The sequence below is a fragment of the Mustela putorius genome, unplaced genomic scaffold (assembly GCF_011764305.1).
Source record: "Mustela putorius furo isolate JIRA1106 unplaced genomic scaffold, ASM1176430v1.1 tig00000095_pilon_pilon_pilon, whole genome shotgun sequence".
NCBI classification, from domain to species: Eukaryota; Metazoa; Chordata; class Mammalia; order Carnivora; family Mustelidae; genus Mustela; species Mustela putorius.
The window spans coordinates 23,863,225-23,878,498 of record NW_025421280.1 but is presented as its reverse complement, the minus strand read 5'-3'; the positions used below and the strand labels follow the sequence as shown (position 1 = coordinate 23,878,498).

Sequence of the window (15,274 nt, the reverse complement as noted above, 5' to 3'; positions counted from 1 at the left end):
GCAGAGAGGCAGGCAGAGAGAGGGGGAAGAAGGCTCCCTGCTGAGCAGAGAGCCCGATGTAGGGCTTGATCCCAGGACCCTGAGATCATGATCTGAGCCAAAGGCAGAGGCTTAAGCCACTGAGCCACCCAGGTGCCCCTAGAAAAGGGTATTCTTAATATATAAGGCACTACAGACTCATGGACTGAATCGTGTCACCCCAAAAGTCATATGTTGAAGCTCTATCCCCTAGTGTGACTGTATCTAGAGACAGGGTCTTCCTAATCCAATAGGACTGGGGTCCTTCTCAGAAGAGGAAAAGATACCAGGGACCTCTCCCTCTCTTCACGTGTGCACAGAAAAAAGGCAAACAGCAAGAAGGTGGCTGTGTGCAAGCCGGGCAGAGATCCCCGTCAGAAACCAGCTCTGTTGGTACCTTGATCTTGGACATCCACCCAGCCTCCAAAACCATTAGAAAATAAATTTCTATTGTTGAAGCCACCTAGTCTGTGGTGTTTTTGTTATGGCAATCCAAGCGATGCATGGAGCACCTCTGGGATTTCAAACATGTATAAATTAGAAGTTATTTATTCTTATTTCTTATTCGTATTAGGAATTCTTATTAAGAATTCAACACAGAGGGGCACCTGGGTGGCTCAGTGGGTTAAGCCTCTGCCTTTGGCTCGGGTCACGATCTCAGGGTCCTAGGATCGAGCCCTGCATCGGGCTCTCTGCTCAGCAGGGAGCCTGCCTCTCCCCCTCTCTCTGCCTGCCTCTCTGCCTGCTTGTGATCTCTCTCTCTGTCAAATAAATAAATAAAACCTCTTTAAAAAAAAAAAAAGAACTCAACACAGACTGACTAGGATGGGTAGGGAGTGGACACAATGACTTCCAGAAAATGGCTTTTTAAAAAGTTTTATTTCAAGAACTTTGTTGTTTACTCTTATTTCAAAAAAAGGTGGGTCAAAGTACAAAAAAAAAGTCAGTTGAAATAAAAGCGTAGGTTTAGAAATCACAGCGGCAGAAGCAATGTACAGACAGCACAGACAAAACAACCCAACGTATGCGGTTCTGTTCAGGTTCTTTGCTTATTTTGTGTTTTCTCCCTCCTGTACAAAATACATCAAGGCATGCCATGAGACCAGAGAAAGAAAGCGTTTAACAAATGGTTACAAGAAATAGACTCTGTACAAGAGGAGGTCACGTTTCTTCCCCTGCCCCCCGCCCCCCATGCCCTCTCTTCTTGCTCTGCTTCAGGTGAGGTCATTCTGAAGACAGTTCACCTCCAAGTCCACCTGGTCACCTTTGCCACCCTCGAGCTTGGGTGACATGGAGTTCTGGATGTTAAATGACTCCTCCTCTTTCAGGCAGGACTTGAGAGCTTCCTGGATTTTGTGGGGAGCACTGGGATCATCCTGGAAGAGGGAAAAGGGTGAGGGAGGGGCGGGAAGGAGACGGCGGATAGAGGGGGTCAAAGAACCACCCCAGGCTTTGGAGAGAAGAAAGAAAGAGACTCTAAGACTCGAAGGAACCAAACGGATGCCTTTGCAGCCGCTTTCTAGGAAGGTCGCCCTGAAAACTACACGCCCTCTGACGAGAGGACAGAGGTATGTGTGCCCCTTCCCGGCAGGGGTTTATCTACCAAGAGATGCTAACTTGAAAGGTGTTTCCTCAACCCACGCCTGGGTGAGTCCTGCTGCCTCAACAGGCCTGTCGTCCTTCGTGTGGGATGGGACTCGCACTGCTGGTTCACCATCCGTTCCTGCCTACCTGGGTGTGTGTGCCCTCAGCCCTCGGACCAGCTCCGGACCCGGACCTGAATTTGCTTGTTGCAGGCTTTCAGGAAACCCACAGCGGTCCACAGTCCCCCAGTTCTGCATTTTGGGCATTCTGAGCCATGCCCTTCTTTCCCACGGCTCTCTTCCTTCAGGGCCGTCCGGGCCTTACAGGCACGCCTCATTTTCTTGTGCTTCGTAGACACCGCAATTTTTTTTTTTAATACAAATTGAAGGTCGGTGGTAACCCTGGGTTGAGCAAGTCTATCGGCATCGTTTTCCAACGCCGTTTGCTCATTTCCTGTCTCTGTGTCACACTTTGGTGATTCTCACAATATCTTAAACTTTTTCATTACTATTGTGATGTGATCTGTGACCAGTCGATAGATGATGGTTAGCATTCCTTAGCAAGAACGTGGTTTTAAATGAAGGTATGTACACTGTTTTGTTGGTCACTTACTACACTATAGTATGGTGTAAACCTGACTTCTGCATGCACCGCAAAACAACAACTTTCCTTTTATTCGCTTAATTTTGCTATTTATTTATTGTGGTGGTCTGGAATGGGACCCACCGTATCTCGGAGATGGGCCTGCACACCCATGTGATCGGTGGGCCTCAGCTCTTTCTCAGGCACCCCAGAGAGCTACTGTGAGTGCTTGGAGGTCTGCTGATCACAGGCACGGGTGGTGAGAAGGGTAGGGAATGTTGCTCTCTGACCAGCTAGCTCAGACTTTTCTGACTTTAACTACTTCTGAAATCCAAGGCGATCATCATGCTTTGGGAGCAGGGCCTACTCCGTACAACTGTGGTGAGTTCTTGCCCATGCTGACTGCTACCGAGTTTGACCCATTATGGCACTGGGTTGGGGTAGTGACTGGTTGGAAAGCAAGCAGAGAAAGTCTCCAGGCTTACACAGGACACTACAGGTATTCAAAAGGACCGTGTGCATACAGAACTCACTATCGCCTCTCCCTGTCCCCAGCCTCACTTGGCACTTTTCCAGAAGACTATCTTGAACCGAGCAGTATGGTAGAGTTTCAAAGACCTCAGGAATGATTTCCAGACCACAGGGGAACACATGTTCCCCATTCCCAATGCCACAAGGGCCAGAAGAAATGAACTTCATACGGTACTGAGGCAGATTTCAGGCCCTTGGCATTTTCTATTATTGCTGGGAGAGATTTAGAAAAAAAATGTCAATGACACACATATAGATGTAATGAGATGGAACAATCTCCCTGATATGTTAAGTATGTATATGCACTCATACACACACACACACACACACACATACACAGACTGTATGGAGAGGGAAGCGGGATGAGGAAGAACTGTACTTTTCATGCCGAGTACTTCCGTGTTGTCTGGTGAGAGACAATGGGCTCGGAAGCTTGAGAGCCGTGCCTTTAAAGATCTCAGGCAGAGCAGACTTTGCATCATAGCAAATCTGGAGTAGGACAGGATGGCCGGTACTTGCCAGGCCTCTTACAAAGACGGGACTCATTTTCATGTTGTTCAACACCACCTCCCTCTGACTGCCCCACCCACCGCCATCACACAGTCTTTGGGGGCAAACAGGATTCGTGTGAGGAAATGTATATTTAGGGGCGCCTGGGTGGCTCAGTGGGTTAAAGCCTCTGCCTTCAGCTCAGGTCATGATCCCAGGGTCCTGGGATCGAGCCCCTCATTGGGCGCTCTGCTCCATGATGAGCCTGCTTCCTCCTTTCTCTCTGCCTGCCTCTCTGCCTACTTGTGATCTCTGTCTGTCAAATAAAGAAAGAAAATTTAAAAAAAAAAAAGAAAAAGAAAAGTATATTTAGGGGTGCCTACAGACATGGGCATCAAAGCTGTGAGGCCTTGAAGGTGGGGGCCCAAGTTAAGCGTGGCTCCTGGGATCTAGACAGATGAGAAAATGGACTTCTGGGCCAACATGTGGGATGAGTATATTCTAAAAATAAGGAATACAGGTATCCAAACAATGCTATTAGACAAGCTAAGTACTTCCAACAAACAGGGCAGGTGAGGGAGTGTCTGAACCAAGACAGAGCTGTGCTAGCCCAAGTGTCTCCGCCAGAACTGGATCCTAGCAAGCCTAGGGTTGCTGATTCCTCAGCAGAAGGCCCATCTGCCTTTGAAGTGCCAGAAATCCCTCAGGGCAAGGGAGCTGGCCCTCTAGTTGGCCTAAGTCCTGGGAACTGCTCCGTGTTCCCCTTCCTGGCATTCCACTCCAGCCAAATGGGGATCCCTCAGGCCAGGAGTGGTGTGGGTTCAGGCTTGGAGTCCCACTTGTCCAGACACAAACCTCCCTCAGCAGGGGACATGAAAGAAGTAGAGCCTCGGAAGGAAGAAAGATTGAAATGGGGAGAGAGTGCACAGAAGCACTAAGGGACAACACAGAGATGCGCTAGTAAGGAATAAACTGAAATCCTGGAAGGTCTGTGGAATCTTGGGAAGACCGTGTCATATCCGTGACATTCCGTGGACAGCATGGCTGTGAGATCCAACGGGGCAGTGCACGGCATTGGCCTGTGGATTTCAGGTGACATTAGCCACGCTGAGCTTCCCACACGCTGGCCATTGCTCCTGGAGAACTTGCAGGTCTCCATAGCACAGGCAGAGGAGAACAGGCTCTCCCTTCCCTCCCGATGCTCCTTCCAGGGGCTGGCTGTTTGGCTGCACGCAGGCTCATGGGCTCATGCCGCCACCGGCTCGCCTGCTGCAGAGCCCAGGTGAGGAGTAAGTAGCACTGGGCGACTGCAGGTGGGGAAGGAAGCGCCCGACAGGGCTTCACTTCGAACTGAAGTGGCAACTGTCTGGACCGTCAGTGCCCACAAGGTCTTGAATACGATCAAGTCTGACTTGCAGGCTGGGTGGAGAGAACGAAGAGCTGAAGGGAGGAGATCGGGGGGTACACGCCCTGCTGGACAGGAGAGTCGGCCCCTCTCACACTCAGAGCCTTGGCAGAGGGGACAGGATGTCCCCTGGGGCACAAGTGGAGCGCAAGATGCCAGGCTGACACAACCTGCAAGATCCAGGAGGGGCGGGAGACCCCCAGAGCCTCATCTTGCCCCTCCACTGAGGGATGTCCTGAGCACTACCCCGACCGCCCCTTCTCAGGTCCTTCTCAGGCGGAGTCCCCCATGGTGGACCGGCCCGTGCGCGGCTCCAGTTTTAAGCCTTGTGGTATTCTGAACTCAAGGTCAGTGGGGGCCTTACTGGACAAACGCCGTACCTTCTACAAAGTCAGGTCGGCCAAGGAAGCCTCGGTATTGGTTCATGCCACCGAGACCTTCAAGAGGAGCTATTTCTTTCCTCTCCCTTTTCGGGAAGAGGAAAGTTGTCTGTCTACACCTGGGATGCCAGAACAATGGACTATGTATGCATCAGAAACTTTCCTAAGGACCCTTGCTCTCTGGACAAGGAATACCCTGCCTGCAGAAGCCACCGGACAGGTCTGGCGGGCTGCCCCACGTGTACAGTGGAACCAGGAACCACCATACAGGTCTGGCAGGTGACCTCACACGTACAGTGGAACCAGGAACCACCGCACAGGTCTGGTGGGCTGCCCCACACATACAGTGGAACCAGAAGGCCCCGCTAGGCCATCTTTTGCCAGCGTTCCACAAATGGTGACCACACATGTACCACTGTGTGAGGCCGAACAAGGTAGGGATGGAGTGTATGGAGACGAGGGAGGCTCTTCCTGTCCTCAAAGTGCCTATCTCAAGGGCTGGTTAAAGTGCTTATCAATCTGAACGTTTATAAGACATCTGGCGTCCTGGGTTATTAGATGGTCTTGAACGTATTAGTATCTCGGTACATACCCAGTAAAATCATATCTGCTTCTCTACCCTTTGTATCAAAGACTTTAACAAATTACCCTAAACTAACCTCTTTGATTTCTTCTTTAAAGTCGACCCCTTTCCTCCTTCTCCACCAGGCCAAGTTCTTCCCTGGGGTTTGGTGAACAAGGTCACATTTACTGTTATTCTCTCTTTCCCTTCCTGGGGCTGCACCATCCCCATCTATCAGAGGAAAACAGTGGTCTAGTTCCGTGCTGTCCCCACAGCAGCACAAGCCGCTCTTCCGCAAGCTTTCCAGCCGCAGGCAGCTTGTGAGTCTGAGTTTCGCTCCCTTATCTGTGTATTGATGCCTTCACCGTGTGGTACGGGGCCTGTGTCACATGCCGAAGTCCCGGGTTCGGATGTGACGTGATCTGGAGCTTGGGCGGTTTCTGCTTTATTTATGAGATTTTCTCTCACAGTATCCAGTACTTTCTTTACCGGTTAGTGTGGTCCAGAAGACACACTAGAAGGCCAGGATCTTTAGAAACTGCTCGACTGAGACCTTCTCTTAAGTCTCAACTGATACTTACGAGCCCATCCTCCCAAGAACAGAATTTACCCCTAGACTTACTATTACACCAGTGCTCTGTGCCCCCCTCAGCTTTAACCAGCGTAAATATGCCTCCTTGGACAGTGTAAAGGACACTGGTCCAGCCATTCCAAAGAGCAACCGCCATTCACTTCAGTGACCACGAGGACATTCCCTCACGACGAAAACAGTCTTTCTTCTCCATACAGAGAGCAGAAAGACCCTGGGAAGGAAAAATCGGACTTCTAAAGTCTAGATAAAGCTAAAAATCCCGAGTCATCCTGGAAAAAAGATCTTTGGTACCCCCTAGAGCTGTCTGTCAAGGAAGCGGTGCACCGTCCCTGTCCTAGTCCCACGTCGCCACCCAAACTGGTCTCCCCACGCTCACCTCCAGAGCTGGGAGGAGCCGTCCCCAGCTTGGAAGTAGCCCAAAGACAAGGGCAGTGGCCTGGGCAGGGCCTATGGATAAGGGAGAGGGTGGGAAAGACAAGTCACAGGTGACAGACAAGTCATCACGGGGAGCCAAGGTGCGGGCATGTGCAGGGGGGAAAGGAGGTACAGGGACTGTGGCGAAGTTTCCTTACGTTTGGGTGAGAGCCTTCGGCAATGGTGGAGAGGGAGAAGTTATCGTTGTGGAGCTCCGACGGGGTCCGGAATTTGCTGGTTGGGACGGAAGAGAGCAGGGAAAACGTGAGTGCGACGATCACGGATGGCCAAGCCTGCCCAAAGCGTCGCGGGTCAAATGCTTATTTCATCAGACACCGCGGACCGTAATAAGGAGTGCCATTATTCGATGCACCGCGGAGGAAAAAAAAAAACTTCTGCCCCTTAAAAGCGTGACCCAGGAACTTTCTTATCACCTAGAGTTTTTTATTCTAGACTGGAAGTGGCTCACGGAGACTTCCGTTAAAGCACTGACAACGATATGAACAGCTCTGGCCAGGACTGTGACTGCCAGGCGGTTACAACCGCATCGTGACTGCCATCTGGCCAACCGTGATGATAAGATGCCAGTGATTGTGAGACGCAGTCCAGTTTCAGAGACGCTAATATGTGGGGGCGGGGGGGGTGAACATCTCAGAGGCAGTACACCGCAGCAGTATCTGTTGCACACGGAGGACGTGGAGTGTGAGCCCAAAAGCAAGCAAGCACGCGCGGGAAGTGAGGGTGGCATGCTGGGAGCTGACGGTGCCCCGGGGGCCAGGCTCTGTGCAGAACACAAAGCCTGTTGATGGAGGAAGGCCTAGAACGTGGTACTGTCCCTGGCCACTACTCTTGCTTCTCCACTGCCCTGCCAGCTGCTCCTTCTCTCCCCTGGCCTCCTCAGCAGCTACCCTGGTAGGTGGTCGCAGCATGGCCCTCTCCTCCCCCTGCCACCCAGGGTCCTGGCTGATGAGGACATGCACGGATCCGGCCCGCCTCAGCGCACAGACACAATGGAGAGGCCCCTGCAGCGTCGGGACGGGTCACTGAAAGGCTCCCAGCGGCCGCCCGCATCTGCACAGTGCAGGAGTTTACCCAGCAAAGGAGCAACAGATGGCCTTTTGTCCTTTTCCCAGGATCCCAGGGAAAGTACTTCAGGAGCATTCCCTGGAGGGAGTCTCGGGTCAGCGGGGGAGGGGAGTGAGGGGGCAACAGGTCGAAAGTGGGGGACAGTTCTGCATCAACTGTCTCTCAGGCCTCCAGGAAGCTGAACCGCAACCTCCTCCTTTTGGGACTCCCGTGACACTTCAGAGCATTCCTTACTTTGCTCAGGGACAGAGTGACTCTCTCACAGTGCATAAGGCCACGGCCAAGTGTGCAAGGCCTGGACTTAGAGGGAAACACATGTGGATCTCACATGCACACAGAAGTCACTCGTCTGCTAAGAGAGAAGCCGGAAGGAGACTCTATTCCCATGGGGCCCTGAAAATCCGCCACAGAGGAAGCCTAGCCTAGGCCCCTCCACCCCCAAAACTTTACTTAGGAGAGGTCAAGAGGACTTCCCTAAATCCCTTGCACTTCTGTCTGGACCAGGCACCGACAAGCTGGGCATGGCGATGTGCTGCCCAAGCTCTTCTCTCCAGCGTTCAGTCAGGAGGAGTCGGGCCTGGGAGACGGCAGGTCTGAGGGAGCTGGGGTTACTCCTCGCAGTTCGTGAGCGAGATCCTCACACTGGCCGTGCCTGGCAAAGAGCCATGGAGCAGGTGCAGTCCGCTGTGGGAGGACTGAGCGCAGATACGTACATGGGGGACCACGGCCAGGAGGGTGCTGAGTGTCTTTTCCTTAAGCGCCCTCTGTCACGGGGCAGAAGACACTGGGAACGGCGCTGGACGGTGTGCCCCAGGGGCTCAGGCCCTGCCACAATGCCAGCATGTTCCGTGCAGGAAGGGATCAACCTGGGGGAGCCTCTGGGATGGAAAACACAACTAGGGAGGCACAGCAGGTGCCAGGAACCCCCGTGGCCAGGTCCCCGGGGTCAGATGGCGGGGGCAGCCACAGGGGCAGGGCGCGGCTGGCGGACTCAGACTCACTTGGTCCTTCGCAGCTTAGTGTTCTCCGTCTTGAGCAGATAGAGCTTCTTGGCGAAGAACACAGTCATCATGAAGAGCAGGAGCAGGACGAGGGCGGCTGAGCCGACGGCCACGCACATCACCTGGAAGTCGGTGATGATGGACTCGCAGCGCATCCCCTTGTGCCAGATGTAGTCCTGCGTGTTGCACCTGGGGGCAGCGACAGAGTGAGACTGAGCGGACGGGCCGGCAGCCACAGCAAGGGCCTGGCCCCTTCGCCCCGCATTCACCTCAGCAGCCCGTTCCCATGAGGGTCTAGAACAACTGGGGTGGAGGTTCTGCGTGACCACCCCCGCGCAGTGGGCAGGACAGCACTGGAGTCCAGGACATAAATGAGACAACCAGAGTGCCGAGGGATGGAGTGAACAGGTCGCTCACGTGACTGTTTAGGGACTGTGTGGAAGGGGGGGGTGGGAACCCTGGTTTTCTACCTCGCAGCCTCAAGGAGGACAATTATAGGATTCTCTCAGCATCCCCTGCCCTTGGCTCTGGGTGAAAAACAAGATTAATAGGACCTCTGGCTCCAAAAGTAGTCAACCCACTCTACCCGGGAAAACCTCTCCTGGTGTTCTGCAGTCCCGTCTAGTTCACGAGGCTCCCCAGATGCTGAAATAGAAGGAAGTGACAGACAAGGACGAACACAAAGATGGATGTGTAGTCTCCTCCTGTCTCTGCAGCCCCCCAAATTCTGCCCCTAAAGCTTCCTGTCCTATTACCATGAGAACGGTCATGAAAGCACAGTGAGAATCAACCCTCTGGGTGGGTTTCAGTCCTTTTGTTGAGTGACTTTCTCTTGCCCTTGGGGACATTCCCAGGCTCCAACTCTTCCAATGACATTGCTGTTTCCATGGGAACCAGGCTGCTTCAAAGAGGAAAGATGTGGAAGGATACAGAGGCAGGCAAAGGAGGGAGGACATGAACCTCAGGGTGAATGACAGACAAGAAAAAGGGGTCCAGAAAAGGGGAAATTATGCCTCGCCTCGGAGAATTGACTACTCCACGCCCGAAATAGTGCGCAGAGACATGACTAACAGGAAAGTCTTTCTTTTCCAACGGACGCTCTGCAGTCCTGGGAGGCTATCTGTCTGAGCGCAGTGAGCAAAGACGATCCCACTAGCCCATGGTTCTAGAAAAGTTCTGCCATCGCTCTGCTCATTTCCCTGCAGTGGGTCAGGGTGACAGAGACAAAGGCGTGCTGCAGTCTGCAACGGAGGGCTCGGCAGTCTCCTGTGAATGGAATGCAAAACAGTTTCTGAGCCAGAGCAGAGCCTGGGCATGCACAGCCTGAGGAGGGATCTTTGGGAGGGAGGACCGAGTGTGCCCCTGGGAGGGAAGGTGAGCTAGGGGAGCTGGTGGGGGGACTTGTGGAAAAGTCCTCTGAAGCGGGACCCACTGGAGGATCCCCGGTCAGCACAGCCAGGCAGCTTACTGAGGACAAGCTTGCTTTCTCACTCGGGAGTCCCTAGAGCTCCAGGAGCTTCTGGGAACTTTGCTAGCTCTCCAGAAGCATCGTGGGCTCTCCATTTCATGCGGTGATGGCAAGACTACTTTGAAGGTGAAAAGCCCAGGCCTCCAGCAGGATGAAAGACAATGATTTCACACAGAGATTTCAGAGCTCCCAGGGTAAATCCCACTAAGCATCACTATCATCCCACTAACCAAAGCTTGAGGAGCAAAATCACAGGGTAGCTTCTGGTAGCCCTTAGCCAACTAGCAAGGTACTATTGCCATAATGTCTTGATGACAGATCCTTCTTTTAGCAATGACTGGACAACTCCAATCACAATTGTGTGGACACATTCTATATGACTGACCTTAATCATTTCATGATTGCTTATAGGAAAGAAGGAACTGGAAGCCAGCTTTAATGCCAAAGGCACAACATTTACACTTTCTATATATTATTTTTCTATCGGAACATCAAGACCTGTAGAATTTGAATTCTTCACATACCTCCAAAAAGACCAAGAAAAAGAAACATCAGGAATGACACTTAGAGAAACACCTAGATTCCAGAAATGTTCCTCCTAGGACCAACAGAAACAAGTCCCTGAGCAATCTGGGGGTCCCACCCCACTTCCAGGGTCTGTAAAGGACGGAGACAAGCAAACTACCCAGATCACTGCTGACTTGGGATTCTTCCAGAATAAGCCAGTGAGCTCCCCAGCAGGTTAATGACCTTGCCACGAGGGCGGGTGTATGATGTATTCCTGATGAGGCATGGGATGCTGGCTGCAGACGACGTCCTTAGAGACACTAAACTCTCTGAGTCTTTAAAACATTCTGCGCTGGAGGACAAAGATCAAGTAGAAAGGGAAAAGCCACTACCCAAAGTCAAGGAACCCCATATCTGCTATGCCAGGAAAAATACTCTGCCTCACTTGACCTACTTAAGTGGCTCCTCTTGGGGTCTGCTCCTCACTGTGACTCTGTACGTCCACCCCCTACAGGTGCCCTGTGGGTAGACAGAGTCCACTTCCTACCATACATGTGTCTCAGAGGGCATGCTCAGAGGCCTTCTTTCCTCCAGAGCAGGCTTATAAGCCTACTCTTTGTGCCACTGTAGCCAAAACTCTCCAGTGGGACCCCTTGAGCCAGTAAAGGCTGCTTTCCAAAACCCTCAGAGAAGTCCCTTCATTTTGCCTTTATAGTTTAGTGCTTTGGTATAGGGCACACACTTGGAGGAAATACAAAATCTTACTTCTGGGGAGTCTTTCCTAGTGAGGTCACAGGAAGTACATTTAAGAAGTAACTTCCTGTGGAAGATATCATGTGAACATCTCTTGACCTGGGAATCCCAGGAGCCTCTTGGCTTGGCAACTCACTACCTCTTGGAAGTTGTGCCCATCATGTCCTCCTCTTTGCTGAGTAGGCCTCACATATGCTTTTCAGTTCTTTTATAAGTCCCTGTGCACCTGCCTGCCACACCCTTACCTGCAGAAGGCCCCTATGTTCTCCACCAGGTAGCACTGGCCGCCATTGTGACAGTAACTTGGGAAGAGGTCGCACACTGACCGGCAGGAGCCATTATGCCGCACAAAGCCGCTGCGGCACTCGGTGCCATTCTCACTTGGGGCCAGGTCCCTGCCTGGCTCTCCTGGGCGGGGCCTGAGGGCGATGCTGCTGCCAGGGACCATCCCCAGAGTATGCTGTGGGGGGACGGCATGCCACCTACTGGTGGGCTGGCCAGTCCCGGGCCCCAGACCAGGCTTCTCAGTGGGCACCAGAAGGTCACTTTCATCTTCCAGGTCTCCACCTCCTGCTGCATCCTTGTCATCCTCCTCTTCCTCTTCCTCCAAGTCATCATAGAAGGATGTAGTAGGGTAGAAGTCAGATTCATCAAAGGGGGTGAAGTCATCGTATAAGTCAAGCAGGCTCCAGGAAGGGGTCTCTCCCCCGCTATCGGGGTGGTGCTCTGAGGTTCCTGGCGACCCTGGGAAGCTCTCCAGGTCGGCGCCACGGCCCTCACCATCCAATCCTTCGAAGTAGTCGATGTCAATTATATCTGACGCCGGCTGGGGCTCCAGTGTGCCCTGAACGGGGAATGTGGGCTCTGGCCCAGGTGGGTCATGTGTGCTGCCTCCCAGGTTCAGCCAAACCTCTAAGGGGCTCTCCTTGGGGAGCTCGGGGCCTGGGCTCAGCTTGTCGTCAGGAGTGGGGGAGGGTGGTCCGCTTGCCTCTGTAGCCTCGGGGGTAACAGTGGGCATCGATGACTGTCCCAGGGCCTCCTCAGGAGCCGAGGGCGTGGCTGGAAGGGCCTGGGTGTCGCCGCTGCCCGCCTCTGCGGTCACTCCACCCAGGCCCGGGCTGTCGGCCTCCAGCCAGGCGGTGCCGGTCACTGCCGCGGACGCCTCCAGTGCCTCCTCTGGCCTGGCCCCAGGCCCCACCACAGCCGGCTGGCCGCCAGGTGCAGTCCATGAGGTCTCATCCTCCCCAGCAGCTGGTGGGCCGGCCTTCTCCCGCGTGCTGTTGGCACGCGGCTCCCACTCCAGGACGCTTTTCACCTGCTCCTCAGCCTCGACGGCGCTGCCCGCCTCACGCGCTGTGGGCGGGAGGGAGGGGGCACGACGTCAGGGCCCCGCCCCCCGCTGCCGCTCGCACTCCCGGCCTCCCCGCCCACCCGAAGACGCCAGGACCAGGTTTCCCAAAGCCACGCCCCACCGTCTAGGCCACGCCCCCAAGGGAACACACCCGGCCCGACGTTTCCCGCTCAGGCCCCGCCCCTCAGGCGTCATGCCCCGCCCCCGACAAGGCCCATAGTGTGAACGGGGCAGCCCCCACCTTCGGCCCCAGGCAGAGGTTTGACCCTCAGGACTCCACCCCACCGCCAAACCCCGCCCCGAAGTCGCACCCTCAAGGCCCCGCCCCACTCCAGGCCCCGCCCCACTCCAGGCCCCGCCCTAAGGTCGCATCCTCAGGGCCCCCATCACCTCCAGGTCCCGCCTCGAAGTCGCACCCTCACGCCCCGCCCACTCAGTCCCCTCCCCCCAGCCAGCACCTCTGCCCACCCAACCCGGGTCGGGGCCGACCCCCACCCCTCGGCCTCCTTCAAGTACCCCACCTCCTCGCGCGCCCCTTCCCCCGCCCCCGTCGCGAGCAAGGCGCTGCCCCGCCCCCTTGCCATAGCTCGCGAACTCCGCCTGTACCCGAGGCCAGCGGGACCCTGGCCCAGGGTGAGGTGCGAGAGTCACTGGGGTCCCGGTCGCAGTGGGTACCTACCCGGCGCGGCCCCGGCGGCGAGGACCAGCGTGGCCCCCAGAAGCAGCAGCAGCAGCGGCGGCGGTCCCCGGCCCGGGCCCCCGCCCCCGGCTCGGCCCATGGCGCGGCGCGCCGACCGCTGTCCACGGTCTGCCCGGCTGGCTGCGCCCTCGGCTCGCCGGCCGCCGCGCCTCCCGCCCGCGCTGCGGCCGTCTCAGCCCACGGTGGGCAGCGCGAGAAGCCGCATGCCGCCGCCGCCGTCCACCGCTGTCCCCGGCGCGCCGCGCCTCCCCGCCTCCCGCGCCGCCGCTGCCGCGCTCAGCGCCGCCCCCACCCCGCCCGCCGCGCCCGCCCCGCCGCACGTAGCTCTGACGCCTGCCCTGCTCCGTCCGCCTGCGGTGGACAGACAGACCCCCGGCTCTGGACGCCGAGACAAACGGACTTGGAGTAGCGCGGGTGGGTGCGGAGCACAGCGCCGCGCGTGGCGTTAGCCGACAGGTGCACGGGCGGGAGAGCTGCGGGGCGGGCCAGCCCTCCCCGTGGAGGGCTGCTACGGGCTCCCCCCCACCTGCGAGGAACCCACCCGCCACGCGGCGAGCACGGAGGCGGGGGCCCAGACACCCGCAACTTCGGGGCGGGGCTCGGGAGGGCCGCAGGGGGCGGAAGCCCGAGCTCGCGGTGTGGAAATGAGCCGAGTCCGGGGAGCACGGAGCCTCTCGGATTTCTGCGCCAATGCCGTGTTCGGGGCGGGGAAGGGTCTCGGGGACGTCTGCGGGTGCCCACGGGGGCGGGGCAGGCGCCGGCAGCGCCAGGCAAGGGGGCGAAGCCGACCGCCCAGGCTCTAATCGGATCAGACCTAATCCGTCCACAGCCAAAGCTCAGGCCTCGCACAGCCAGGCCCTCCACAACGCATCCCAGGGGCAGGGGGCAAGACCCTTCTGAGACTACAGCTACTCCCGCCTTTCTTCTCTCCTCGGGGTAGCCCAGGCAGCGCCCTTTAATCCTGGCCCCTTCCTCCCAGGATCCATCACCACCACCCTCCCAACACACATGTGTCCCAGACCAGCAAACTCAAGGTCCTGGGCTGACCCAAGGAGCCAAGATCGCAGCCCAGGGACGCGCGGGCTGCAGGAGCGGTGTCAGACTAGTGTGCGGGCTGACCGAAGCTCGGTGTTCAGCCAGGGACCCCTCATCCCCGGAGACATGCTTGGTGGGGAGTTGTGACCTAGTCCTGGTAGCTTATCCCGCAAAGCAACCGCCCACCTCCCGGTGTGTTATTGACCCAAATGACATTCGGGGTCACCACCTTAGATGTGACAACCGTGGTATTTGTGAGACACTCCCATTTCTGTCGCTAGGGAGCCACATAGGTAACCAAGTTGGAGTATCTACCTCCTCATGTCCTAGTGCGTGTTTCTGGATGGCATTCCCTTGGTTCAAAGTGTGTTCCTTTCACAGACAGTCCTGTGACAGCAGCCTCTTAGGCAGGCTGGTGTTCCCTGCCCTCCAAGTCTGCCTGGAAAACGGGCTCAGAAAGCTTGGTTCCATTACCTGTCCCTTCTGCGAAGCCTTCCCAGCCTCCCGGTGATATCGCCTGTCTACAGCAATTCCCCACTGGACTGTGGAGCACACAGTGCACAGGACCAGGCGCTGGAAGGTTCTGGAAGGGCAGCAGAAGCAAACATGCACCAACCAGACAACTCCCACCAGATACTCCCACCACAGAACGTGGGTCTGGAGCTTCCTGCAAAGGGGCTGACTTCGTGAGGTTCTTTCCATGGCTTCATGCTGCCTCTGGGGACAGTAAATACCGGTTTGGAATACAGTCTTCTCTGAGCAGAGGGCCAGGCTGGGCTTTGCACTTGTTGGCTGGCCACAGAGGCACTAACGCAC

General features: G+C 55.8%; 1 protein-coding gene across 1 annotated transcript; it reads right to left on the bottom strand.

Moving 5' to 3' along the window:
• Nucleotides 1-880: 880 nt before the first annotated feature.
• Nucleotides 881-13,641, bottom strand: CSPG5 (chondroitin sulfate proteoglycan 5). The gene is made up of 5 exons (XM_045080570.1): nt 13,403-13,641; nt 11,618-12,725; nt 8,645-8,833; nt 6,716-6,791; nt 881-1,394 (listed from the first exon to the last, which is right to left on the bottom strand). The coding sequence occupies exons 1-5, from the start codon at nt 13,500-13,502 to the stop codon at nt 1,233-1,235; spliced, it is 1,635 nt and encodes a 544-aa protein (XP_044936505.1). The 5' UTR covers nt 13,503-13,641; the 3' UTR covers nt 881-1,232.
• Nucleotides 13,642-15,274: the final 1,633 nt, after the last annotated feature.

Excerpts from the sequence above, each read along its gene's own strand:
- CSPG5 (XM_045080570.1), bottom strand. The coding sequence starts at position 13,502 with ATGGGCCGAGCCGGGGGCGGGGGCCCGGGCCGGGGACCGCCGCCGCTG. Across the intron at positions 8,834-11,617 it reads AACATAGGGGCCTTCTGCAG|GTGCAACACGCAGGACTACA; the intron begins GTAAGGGTGTGG and ends CGCTGCCCCCAG. Across the intron at positions 6,792-8,644 it reads ACTAAGCTGCGAAGGACCAA|CAAATTCCGGACCCCGTCGG; the intron begins GTGAGTCTGAGT and ends CGTCCCAACCAG.